Source organism: Myotis nattereri, assembly GCF_964212035.1.
Source record: "Myotis nattereri genome assembly, chromosome: 2".
NCBI lineage: Eukaryota > Metazoa > Chordata > Mammalia > Chiroptera > Vespertilionidae > Myotis > Myotis nattereri.
In genome coordinates, this window is record NC_138076.1 from 211,671,334 (window position 1) to 211,683,573 (window position 12,240).

The window sequence follows — 12,240 nt, forward strand, 5'->3', positions numbered from 1 at the left end:
ATTCAGACAGAACCAACGCCATACCTTGTTGTGGGAACTTTAATATTTGTGATCAAGTTCTCACAAGTACACTCCCTCCCCACTGCCCTGCACCCCGACTGGGACAGGAAGGCAGGGCGGGCTGTCTCGTACAGACACTCGCATCCACCTCCTCCAGTGTAGACAAAACCCATTCTGTTCAGAAGTACAAGCAGCAGCTGTAGCCGGGGCCATCGGGGTGCAGGACGGAGCCAGTCCACCGGGAGCTGGCCGTGGGGCAGTCGCTGCACAGACCCTGGCCTTGCAGCAGGTGATGCAAGGCAGGTGTCCTGGGCCAAAGGAGAGGGCCGGACCCATCCAGCACCAGGGCCAGAGCGGCGTTAGGCCTGGGGGAGGCCTCTGGAAGTCGCGGTCATGCCTCGTGGGCTGTCTCTGGGAAAAAGATCTCACGACATCGCTGCACTGTGTCCTGAGGGGAGACCACGCTGTGGCCCACAGTCCGGGGGTCGGCGTAGATCTCAAAGTCGTTCCCACCCTGCACACAGGAGGCAGAGAGGGTGGCGCCTGGACAAGGTTCCCAGGGTTGGGGACCAGCACCCACCCTGGCATGGGGTCCCCTTCCCACACTGGCTCCTACAGAGCTGCCCCCTCAGAACACCCAGAAAGCCCTCCTCCTTGGCCTTTACCAGGGCTGCCCTGACCTGCGGTGTGACAAGGGGCCAGTGTCCAACCAGCTCCGGGCCCCAGCCTTGCCATCTGTGTAATGGGCTGGTACGCACTGGCTGTTCCCTGGGAGTCTCCCAAGAGGCTTGCTCTGTCACCCTGTGTCCTGGCCTGACCTGGGGGTGACAGAGCGGGAGGGACCAGGGCTGAGGCACTCACCGGGCTGGTCTCGTTGCCAAAGAAATGGATGGTGTCGAAGCTGTCCTGGTCCAGGCTGTCCAGGCAGTAGCGTTTGTCCCAGCCCTCAGGGAACACGTCAAAGCTGATCATGCCTCCTGCAGGGTCGGGCGGACAAAGACAGCAGAGAGTGGCGCACGGGTGAGTGTGGGTAAGGACCTCCGTCTGCCATCTCATTCCGCAGCCCCGGAGTGGCTCCTGGGGCCCAGGCACAGGGCATGGGACAGACAGGGATCCTCATGGGGGTTTTGATCCAGGTGGGAGAACAGGCAGTCACAGACTGGCCCAGAGGGGTGGGGTGGGCTCTCTAGCCAGCGGGTCAGGGGAGGCCTCTGAGGAGCTGACGCAGCTGAGATGGAAGCCAGAGTGGTGACGGCTGGGGAGCAAGGACAGTCCCAAGGCAGGTAAAAGCGTGCAGTGTCCCAGCGCCAGAGAAGGCCCGAGGGCAGGGGTGGGCACGCAGATCCTGGGCCCAGGGTTTCATTAGGAGCGAGGAGCCCCTGGGGAGCTCTGAGCGGGGCATGGCGTGGAGTGAGCAGGCAGTGGAGACAGCGCACGGTTAGCAGATGAAGCGGAGGCAGGAGCAGTGTCAGATCCCAGCAGCGTTCGGACCGGGCCTGGGACTTGCTAGCAGTTGCCGTGGGAAGGGGTGGGGTGATGACTGGGTTTAGGTGGGGAAGACGGGGGGCCATAGCGTATGCAGCCCTGCCTGTTGGGGCTGAGCCTGCCCTGCTCGGCCCTCCCCGCGGCGCGGACCTACCTCGGGAGAACCTCAGCCCTTTGCCGGCGAACTCCGTCTTCAGAGCTTCCACGAACTTCTCCCTGATCTTCTCCTTCTGCAGGAGGGGAGGAAGCAGGCCCAGGCTCAGAGGCTGCTGCGAGCCAGGCCCTGTGCTGGGCACACCCAGTGGACTCGCTAAATCCAGGTGGAGGCCATGGCCCCCTGACCAATGGGAAACGGAGGCTCAGAGAGGGGCCCCCAGCCTCGGTGGCAGAGCCCAGGCCGGGACGGAGGGTCTGTGACTGAACGCAGCGCCAGTCCTGCAGGCGGGAGGGGGCGGGCATTCCGAAGGGCAGCTTGGAGGAGAGGCTCACGGAGGAAGGCTGAGGGGAAAGGGCAGTCCGAGTCCCAGCCACAGCCCGCTTCTTCCCCGCAGGTTTGCCAGGTCAGCCAGGTCAGCAAAGCGCACGGGGCTCAGACGCCGGAATGAGCGCGGGGCGGCAGAGCCCGTGAAGCCCTGTGCGTAGTGACGGCGCCCGGAGGCAGGTCAACAGGGAGCCGCCCGACCACAGCACCCGCCGTGCACCGGCGCTCACGGGCTGCGCCTGCTGCGTGCAGTGGGCAAAGCCAAGTCTAAGCTTAGCAGGAGCGGCACATCCACAGGCGAGAGGGACCCGGGTCTGTTCCGAGCACAGAGGCAGAGAGAAGGCTGAAGGGCGGGCCCAGCCAGCAGGCCCCGCAGGGCTCGGGCACCTCGGGGGCTAGGACACTGCCCAGTTGGCAAGGGGGCCATGGGACGGCTGTGAGCAGAGCAGACAGGGAGGACAGATGTGCTGTACAAGGCTCTCGGTGGCACTGCTGAAGAACAGGCTGTTTTGTAGTGTGGGGGAGACACACGGTGGGGGAGACACACGGCGGGGAGACACACGCGGGGGGAGGGGAGACACACAGGTGAACAGATCTGAGACCAGCTTCGAGGCTGAATGAGCAGGGATGATTGCCGGACCCTAGGTGGGTGGGAAGGTGTCAGTGATGCCCAAGTGTGAGCTGAGGGAGTTAGGTGGCTGGTGGTGTCGGTCCCCAGGGGCGGGAAACCAGCAATGTTGGAAAGATGCACACGTGCCTCAACCATGGCACATGGTAGGTGCCTAAAAGGGTGCTGGTTCTCTCAAAACACTTCCCCCCCCCGCCCCCCAATCCATGGCACTGATGAGAAAACAGGCTCAGAGAGGCTGAGTGACTGAGGTCCTAAAGCCTAAGGTGGCACCTTGTCCAGCTCGGAGAACTCGAGCCGCTCCTCCAGGGTGCAGCTCCGGCCGATGGGCGAGATGTTGAGCATGCCATTCCGGAACTCGATGAAGGTTCCACTGGTGGTGATGGGGGTGGGAGGGAGGGCAGAACCAGAGAGAAGGAGAGAATGGCCTGAATTCAATCCAGCTCTACTGGACTTCACAGGGGGCGAGAATCCACCCACCAAAAGGCCAGGGCCGGAGCATCTCCAGGTCCCCTTGGAGAGACCCACCCCTGTTCTCTCAGGCCCAGAACTGAGAGGAGAGGCTGGGCAGGGCTGGGTGGGGTCTCACCGCTTCTTGGGCAGTTTGAGCAGCGCCATGTAGCGGAGGCAGAAGTTGATCAAGTCCTGCAGCAGCTCCTCCCCGAGGTGGTTCTGGATGGTCTGGGCAAGGGACACAGCGCTCTGAGTGCCGGCTGGTGCCGCTCCCGCCACCCGGGACTGTCTCTCTGGGGAAGTGTCCTGGGCTAAGGCCCAGGGGTGGGGGTGGGGGTGGGGCACTGACCTGCTTGGAGAGCAGTCGTCCATGCTTATACTGCACTGTCCCGTTCTCAGCAAACACATAATCAAACTTCTCAATGACTTTAGGGACATGGAGCGGCCAGGGGAGAAAGAGGGAGCATGAGACCAGGTACCCAGAGCCCAGGAGAGACACAGCTCACACTTCTCGGTATGGCATTCGAAGACTTTTTGTTCCACCCCGAACCTGCTTTTCTGTACTTCTCCCTTTCCGCAGCTTTGGCTCTTTCCGAACAAGCAAACAAGCCAGTCACATCTCTAGGCTTTGCTCATGCAGGCCATTCTGCCTGGAATGCCCTTCCCCCGTCCCCCTCCACTCCAAGACCCGGCTCCTTCCTCTGGGAGCCTTCCAGGACTGCCCAGCAGAGGGCGGCATTTCCGCTTGGTGCTCCCCGGTCCCTCAGCACAGGGGCACAGGGGCTTCGGTTTTGTTTACAGCTTCCATCACTGTTGCCAGGGCTGGTTGCCTGAGCGAGCTCCCAGCTCTGGCTGCGCTGAGGAGTGAGTAGGCGGAAGTGGGGAGGCACAGGGAGCAGCCAGAGGCGGTTGCAGGTCCAGGTGGCAGGTGGTCACCTGGACAGTGGTGGGTGGTGGAGATGGAGACATGGACACAGGGAGATATCGCGGGACCGGCTGATGGAATGACCAAGTGGGTGAGGAGAGGGAAATTCAAGAAAGTTTCTGGTCTGCGGAGCTGCAGCAGCTGCCTGAGTTGAGATCAGGAACTCAGCTGAGAACGGGGGGTTTCTGGGTCCAAAACCTCCCCCAGAGACATCAGAACCCTCCTCTGTAAAATGCCCGCCCTGAAGCAGAGTTGTGAGGATTAAATGAAAGGGAGTTAATACACGGTCATTTTCAACAAGTGGTAGCCAGCAGTGATTATGCCCATTTTAAAGATGAGGAAACCGAGACTCAGCAGGAAGAACTGAGGATATAACCACATTTGGGCAGGATTCTGCCTGCTCCATTCTCTGCTGTTTCTCCAAAACAACAGTGGCAGGCTCACGGTCGGTGCTCACGGCACAGTCGCTGAAACAGTGAGGGAAGCATCTGGCTGCTCCCTCTACTTCCTTTGCAGAAACAGGATGGAGTCTGTGGATCCCCCGAACACCCCACACCCACACCAGCCCGCTTATGGGACTTCGGAGCTGGTGCTGGCCGCTTGTCCTACCTTCATCCCCCTCTCCCAGCTGCTCAGCAATCTTAGAGTAGTCCGAGCCGCCCACCACGCCGATCTGCACCCGACTTCGAAGCTTCTGCAGGAAGGCAGCCACCTCAGGGTCGATTTTCTGCAGCAGGGGCAGGAAGCACAAGATCTGGCTGTTGGCATGTTTGGGGCTCCCACTCAGCCCCCACTCAGTGCTCAGAATCCGGGGGGCCCCTGTTCCACCTGGATCTGAGGCAGTTCAAGGTTTAGAACACAGACCTTAAAACAATCAGATACACTTGGGTTCAAACTCGGGCTCAAGTCCCTCCACAACAAAATGACCTTGACTAATGGCTTTGCCTTTCTTTGTCCCGTCTATGAAATGGGGACCACAGTAGCAACACCTGGAGGGGGTCAAGCAATTAACCAGCCACCGATTACGTGAAAAGATTACCCATCAAAGAAATGTAAACTAATGAGTTATAACCCATGTTTTCAAACAGTCAGATATTCAAAGCTGATAATACCAAGAGGGGATGGTAATACAGAGGAAACAGACACTCTCAAACACTGAGTGTAAACTGGGTACAGCCAGTTTGGAGCGTAATATGGAGAGATCTATTAAAACTTAAAATGCACGTGGTCCCATACCCAAATGTCCACTTCTCTTTCCCACGTGTATATGGCGGTTCATTGGGGTATGGTTTATGATAGTGGAAAACTACAAGCAAGATACATGCTCGTCAATCAGAGAATGGCACACACCTGTTCGGAAATATACTGGGGTGACACAGAGTAAGGCAGGCCTGTACTTCCTACATAAGAGAGTCCCGGGACATACTTGCTGTCAAAAGGAAGCTGCAAGCCTGGCTGGGCAGCTCAGTTGGTTAGAGCAGTGGTCGGCAAACTCATTAGTCAACAGAGCCAAATATCAACAGTACAACGATTGAAATTTCTTTTGAGAGCCAAATTTTTTTTTAAAATATATTTTATTGATTTTTTGCAGAGAGGAAGGGAGAGAGATAGAGAGTTAGAAACATCGATGAGAGAAACATCGATCAGCCGCCTCCTGCACATCTCCCACTGGGGATATGCCCGCAACCCAGGTACATGCCCTTGACCGGAATCGAACCTGGGACCTTTCAGTCTGCAGGCCGACGCTCTATCCACTGAGCCAAACCGGTTTCAGCGAGAGTCAAATTTTTAAAACTTAAACTGTATAGGTAGATACATTGTTATTAACTTAATTAGGGTACTCCTAAGCGGGCCTTTGCTAAAAACGTCCTCAATCTGATTGAGGTACGTTCGCTGAGGTCGACCCCTTCCAACTCTCCCATCCACACTCATCTTGTATACTTGTTTCAGATAGACGAGTGTGGATGGGAGAGTTGGAAGGGGTCGACCTCAGCGAACGGACCTCAAAACAATGTGCCTCCCCTGCTCTGCGTTTCCCATCGACTGACCGACCGACACCCCCCACTTTTTCTAACGCCACTTCTTCGAAATAGACTTCTGCGCATGGGCCACAAACTTTCAATCGCACTGTACGTGCGCGCCCGCACGTGGTATTTTGTGGAAGAGCCACACTCAAGGGGCCAAAGAGACGCATGTGGCTCGTGAGCCACGGTTTGCCGACCACTGGGTTAGAGCATCATCCTGACACACCAAGGTTGCTGGCTGGATGCCCAGTCAGGACACATACAAGAATCAATCAATCAACGCATAAATAAGCGGGCAACAAATCAATGTTTCTCTCTTTCTCCCCCTTCCTTTCTCTAAAAGCAAATTTTAAAAAACCAAGTTGCAAGAAGGCACACACAGTGTGATGTATGATATATTTTTTTGAAAGCTTCATAAAAACAATGTACTATTTCCTCTGGACAAACACAGATCCAGATAGAGATCTGGAAGGAAGCTACACAGCAGGCAACCAGGTTACGTTGGGGAGGGGGTTGGATCCTGACATAGTCAGAGGGGACTTTAGCCTTCTCTGTTTTCATTCTTTGCAAGAGAATGCATTTATGAATACTTGCATAATTAAAAATTAACCCTTAAAAAGCGCTAAGGACAGGGTCTGACAATAACAGGTGGCCTGCACGAACACACTGCTCTTCTATAGGCTGTTGGGCCAGAGGGCGAAGTGTCAGAGGAAAGGGTGGGGGCTGCCTAGACCCTGCCACTCTCCCTCCACCATCACCTTTCTCCCATCCCTGAGGACGGCTGGAGGGCAGGGAGGAGGCCAGATTCCTCCTGTGCCCCCAGGGCCCAAGCCAGGGCCCTCCCCTAGGGGGGAGATGTGGAGCCTGCAGAGCCTAAAAGGGGAAGGAAGCTCAGACCTGCGTTCCCATCAGCTTCTGCCCTGGAGCCCCGCCCACTGGCTCGCCCCTCTAGAACCCTTAGTAGTTGGTCCTTAAGGCCCCGGACTGGAGGGCGGGTAAGAAAGAGGCCTGGTGAGGATGGGCCTGGAGGCCCACCCAAGGTGAAATCCAATGGGATAAAAACGGTATGGAGCAGAGGTTAGATTAGAGAATAAATATGGTGAGAAGCCTTTAAGAGAACTGCACTCCCACCTTCCCAGCGCCACAGTATCCCCAGTGTGGCCACGTTGGGCCTGGGAACTCTCACCTCCAGGTGGGCAGAGCCCGTATCCACGGAAAAGGTAGAGTAAGCCCTCCCTCCTCTTCACGCTGGGGGTGGGAAGTAAAGGGGAAGAGTGACTGGAGAAAACAGACCCAGGCCCAGGCCTGCAAAGGTCGGTGGGATGGTTCCGAAACCCCTTTGCTCCCACGAGATGGCGACTCTGACGCTTGGGTGCGCTCCAAGCCCCTTCTGAAACCCTGGGTTCAGACGCCAGTTTACGGCTACCGGGGCGTCCTAGGGCTGAAATGGGAGAGCGCGGCTGGGGAGACGGGGGCGTCCGAGAGCCGAGCCTCGGCGTGTGGAGGCCTGGCAGAGGGGGAGGGAGGGGAGCTAGGTCCCTGCTTGCAGCCCCCTCCCTCCAGAATCCAAACAGCTCGGCTGATCGCGGGGAGAAGGTGGGGGCAGACGCTCGGGGGTTGTGACAAGAGGACCCGAGTGTCCATCACTCCCATCGGGCGGTCCCCGAGAGTCAGGGGCCGGGGACCTCTGCATCTCACACTCGGTCTCAGAGGTCGGGGTCACGCCGCTGCGGGCCCCACAGTCGGCCTCCGGGTGTCCGCGGGACATTCCCGACCGCAGCTTCCGAACGTCGGGCCCCTACCTGGCGAGCCGGCGTGAGGGTCCCGTCCACGTCAAACAGGCAGAGGACGCGCTCCCTCCGGCGGGCGCCCTCAGCGGCCACAGCCATGGCTGCAGCACCGCGCGCCCGGCTCACTCCCGGGACGTGACTGTCTGAACCGCGGCTACAAGGGGCGATTAGATAGGGCGGGGCCTGGGAGGGGCAGACGTGGGAGGGGCCGACCCGGGGGCGGGGCCTGGAAGGGGCGGGCGCTGGGGGGCGGGGCCGAGAGGAGCAGACCTTGGAGAGCGGGGCCCTCCGGCAGGACTGGTGAGTCACTGCAGAAGGGGCGTGGTCTCTGCGGGGAGGGGCGGGTCTGAGCGAACTTGTAAAGATGATTCTGATTGGACCAGGCAGAGAAGGGGCGTGGAATAGGGCGGAGCACAGCCCCACAGTAAGGGCCGCGTTGTACCGACCCGTACGGAGGCGGGGCCAGGGCCTCGCCGGGTATGAGAGAGGAAGAGAGCCCGGAAGAGAGGGTCTGGGCCCAGGTTGGACAGTGACGGGATGGTTCTGATTGCATCAGGCGGTGGAAGGCTGGACAGGGGTGGGGCCTTGAACCCGCAGTGCAGGGCCAGGCGGGGCGAGGACTGGGCTGTCCCGACTTTCCTCGTCTGCCATCAGTCATTCCATAACTCGCCCCTCCCTGCTAATGCCTTTGCCCTAAAAATCTTGAGCTTGAAGAAATCTCCTCATGGCCTTTGCTCTGGCTATAGACTTTGCCAGCTGGCTTTCTTTCCCCTGCCTTACTCCTCCTGCTGTCCTTCTGTCCACCTCATAAGGCTCAGCTCACGGTCCACCTCCATCAAAAAAGCCTTCCCGGATCTTTATTCATAACTATTTGCTCATCACATTGACTCTGGAGTCGGTTCTAGGTTGTCTTCCCAGGTCCACCACTATGTGACTTTGGACAAGTCATTTCACTTCTCTGAAACTTTGTGTCCCCATCTGCAGAACGGGAAGAACACCACCTACTTTGTAGGGTTGCTTCGCACATGAAAAGAAATAGAAGCGCCCACAAAGTAGCAGGCACACAGCAGGCCCGTTCCAAAGGAGAACTTGTATAGATGTGTTGGGTGCTGTTACTGATTAAATGGACATTGCCTGTCAAAAGTCTTAAATTGTGCAGACCCTTTTAGCCAGCAATTCAACTTTTAGAAAATAAGAAAAGAAAAAAATTGGGGATTGGGTAAATTAACCATGGTTCATCTATAACAATGGTTCTCAACCTTCCTAACGCCGCGACCCGTTAATACAGCTCCTCATGTTGTGGTGACCCCCAATTTCATTGTTACAAATTGAACATAATTAAAGCATAGTGATTATCACAAAAACAATATGTAAATATATATGTGTTTTCCGATGGTCTTAGGCGACCCCCGTGAAAGGGTCGTTCGACCCTAACGGGGTCGAGACCCACAGGTTGAGAACCGCTGATCTGTAAGGTTATTGGTGGTGGCAAAAAGCTCCAGGTGTTACACCAGTAGGGTCAGACTGGACCAAGGTTCGATAACCTCTGTACTTGAGTTCTGGCTAGGAAAGAATTCAAGCCAAGACTCAAACTCTAAGAGAACATTTATGCCCTGGCCAGTGTGGCTCAGTTGGTTGAGCATTGCCCCATGCACTGAGAGGTTTCATGTTCGATCCCTGGTAGGGGGAGTGCAGGAGGCAGCCTGTTGTTTCTCTCTCATTGATGTTTCTATTTCTCTCTCCCTCTCCCTTCCTCTCTTTAAAATCCATTAAAAATATTATTTAAAAAAAAATCAACAATGAATGCAGAAATAAGTGGAACAAATCTATGTTTCTCTCTCTAAAAATAAATAAATTTTAAAAAAGAAAAAGCATTTCACCCGGCCAGCCTGGCTCAGTGGTTGAGTGTTGACCTATGAACCAGGATGTGATGGTCAGATTCCCAGTCAGGACACATGCCTGGGTTGCAGGCTCGATCCCCAGTGTGAGGTGTGCAGAAGGCAGCTGACCAATGATTCTCTCTCATCATTGATGTTTCGGTCTCTCCCTCTCCCCTCTCTGAAATCAATAAAAATATATTTAAAAAATAAAGGAATTCCTAAGGAATTTGTTAAATGCAGATGCCAGGGATCCACCCCTGGTGCTGGAATCCAGAAACTGTAGAATGGGGCCCATAGGGCAGGACAAGTGTTTGTCTCCTGTGGATCAGCTCCACCTTTTCAAAGACAGAGATAAGCTCCCAACAATAGCACACCTACGCCTTAGACCTGTAGTGAACCAGTTTCCTTTTAAATACCTTTCACAATCTCCCCCTGAATTCTCACAACTCATTTCAGTGATGAGGATACTGAAACCCAGAGGGGGGACCAGATGAGGAGGCCTTATGGCCACCAGTATATCCCTTTAAGAGGGAGGCTTTTCCCTGGCAACTGGTGTGCAGATGGGGCCCTGAGGAGGCCCTAGGGAAAGCGAGGAGCAGGACTGGGGGAACTGGGACTGGGAGGCCGGGCCAGAAGGGTTTCCAGAGCACCAAAGGAAGCCAGGCCTGAAGGCAGGGGGCCTGAGACCCCATCCTGGCAGGATCCTGCTCACGAAGGAAGACTAGGCTCTTCTGGGCCATACAGTTGGCTGAGGTTTGCAGGTTAGTGACTTCCATGTTTGCTTTGGGCAGTATAGCTCATCCGTTGGGCATTTCATTTGCTTTTGCCAGAATCCTCTGAGGTGACAGGGCTGACACTCAATTTTCAGACCTAGGTACTGACATCAGAGTTGAAGTTGCTTTCCCGGGTCACACAGAACAGTCAGGACTCACATTCAGTTCCATTCCCCCAAAGCCCAGGCTTTTCCTGGGCCCCTTGGTGGAAGGCCAAGTGTCAACATGTTGCCGAATGAATACAGGGTTGTTGCCCCTCTTTTCCCTGTCTGGAGTGTGACCTGAAGGTGGGCAGTCCCAGCCCAAGGGGGCAGCCCAGGTGTAGTGGGGGTACAGTCAGACTGACAGTTCCTGGGGCTGCCTCTCCCCAGGCGACCTTGAGCAGGTCCCTCCCTCTCTCTGGTCCTGTTCTTTGTCTATAAATGGGACCACCACTGCAGCCTCTCTGGGTGCAGGGGAGGAGATGTGCTTAAAGAGGAGCGGGGTAGAGGTATTGCTGGTTTTAATTCCATCTTGGTTTGGAGCAGTGGTGGTTGGTGAGACTGTGGTGTTAGATTTTTTTTCCTTCATTTTCCAAAATGCCTGCAGAGCTTATTGTTTTCACAATAAACAAGGTGTTACATTTAAACCAGCTGCAGTGCGCATGTTTACAGGTGTTTTGTGGAGGGGGTGGAGGCTGTTGCTGGGTTGGCACAGGCCCCCTTGGGGCTCCTTCAGTCAAAGCCAGTGGGGACATAGATGGCTGGCCCCAGCACTGCCCCGCCTGAGGGTGGGACGCAAGGACAGCAGTCTCCTGACACCTGGGTTAGTGATTTCTGTGGCTTAGACCTGAGCCCCAGGACTGAGCCCTTGGGCAAGTCACTCCTCACCTCTCATGCCAGGGATGGAGAGAGGAGTCCCACAAGGAGGGGCCTTAGAGACTACTTGATGCAGTTTCATTCTACAGAATGAACTGAGGCCCAGTGAAAGGAAGGCCTGATCAAGGTATCTGCGGCAGAGGTTCAATCCGGGCGTCTGAATCCAGGTCCAGGGTTTTTTATGACCTGCCCCTCCCCCTCAGTATGGGCCTATGGGGACTGACTCACTCCGTGATGGCACCTCTCTGCCAGGCATGTGCTGGGTGCTGGGCACTCAGATGACCACAGCCAGGCCCTGCCCCAGCTGGCAGGAGTGTTTGGGAGGCACCCACAGGAGGGAAGGGGCAGCTGTGCGTGGAGGCGGCAAAGGCTTTGCAGAGAAATGCTAAAGCTGGGCCTTTAGCACCTGGTGAGGGGCTGCTCTGAGGATAGGTGGGGAGGGGAGAATTCAGGTCCAGCAAATGGTAAATTAAGGGCAGAGGTGGAAACCACCTGCAGTGATAGAAACTACTCTTGCAGGAAGGTGTGGGATTGGAGAGGTCCGAGGATAAATTCGAGAAGCATCTTGATAAATGTGTTGCCCTGTGGACTCTTTGGGGGCCACAAAAGGGTAGAGGTGTGTGGGGAGCAGGGCAGTCTTGTGACCTGCGGTATCCAGGTCAGCCGAGTTTGGTTGTGGGGTGCACAGCGCCACCTGGTGCCCATCTCTCTCACTGCAGTGTAACCTTATCTGGCTTTCAGCAGGGTTCTTCCCCCCATCTTTGTAAATCAGTGGTGAAAGTCATACACTCGTTCCTGCTTTCACCACTTCTTATCTGTAAGGCTTACAACCAAGCAAAGGTGGCACATCCAGACTCAGCAAAGTCAAGCTCAGAGGGAGACAGACAAAAAAGCCAGGGCTTCATGTTGGACGCTCACCCGGACCGTCACACCTGACACAAACG

The 12,240-nt window shown here is 56.0% G+C and overlaps 1 protein-coding gene across 1 annotated transcript; it reads right to left on the reverse strand.

Moving 5' to 3' along the window:
* Positions 1-22: 22 nt before the first annotated feature.
* Positions 23-7,942, reverse strand: PMM1 (phosphomannomutase 1). Its single transcript, XM_081084585.1, has 8 exons — positions 7,799-7,942; positions 4,582-4,699; positions 3,397-3,473; positions 3,184-3,275; positions 2,868-2,967; positions 1,640-1,715; positions 862-977; positions 23-514 (listed from the first exon to the last, which is right to left on the reverse strand). The coding sequence occupies exons 1-8, from the start codon at positions 7,883-7,885 to the stop codon at positions 392-394; spliced, it is 789 nt and encodes a 262-aa protein (XP_080940711.1). The 5' UTR covers positions 7,886-7,942; the 3' UTR covers positions 23-391.
* Between the last annotated feature and the right edge of the window lie 4,298 nt (positions 7,943-12,240).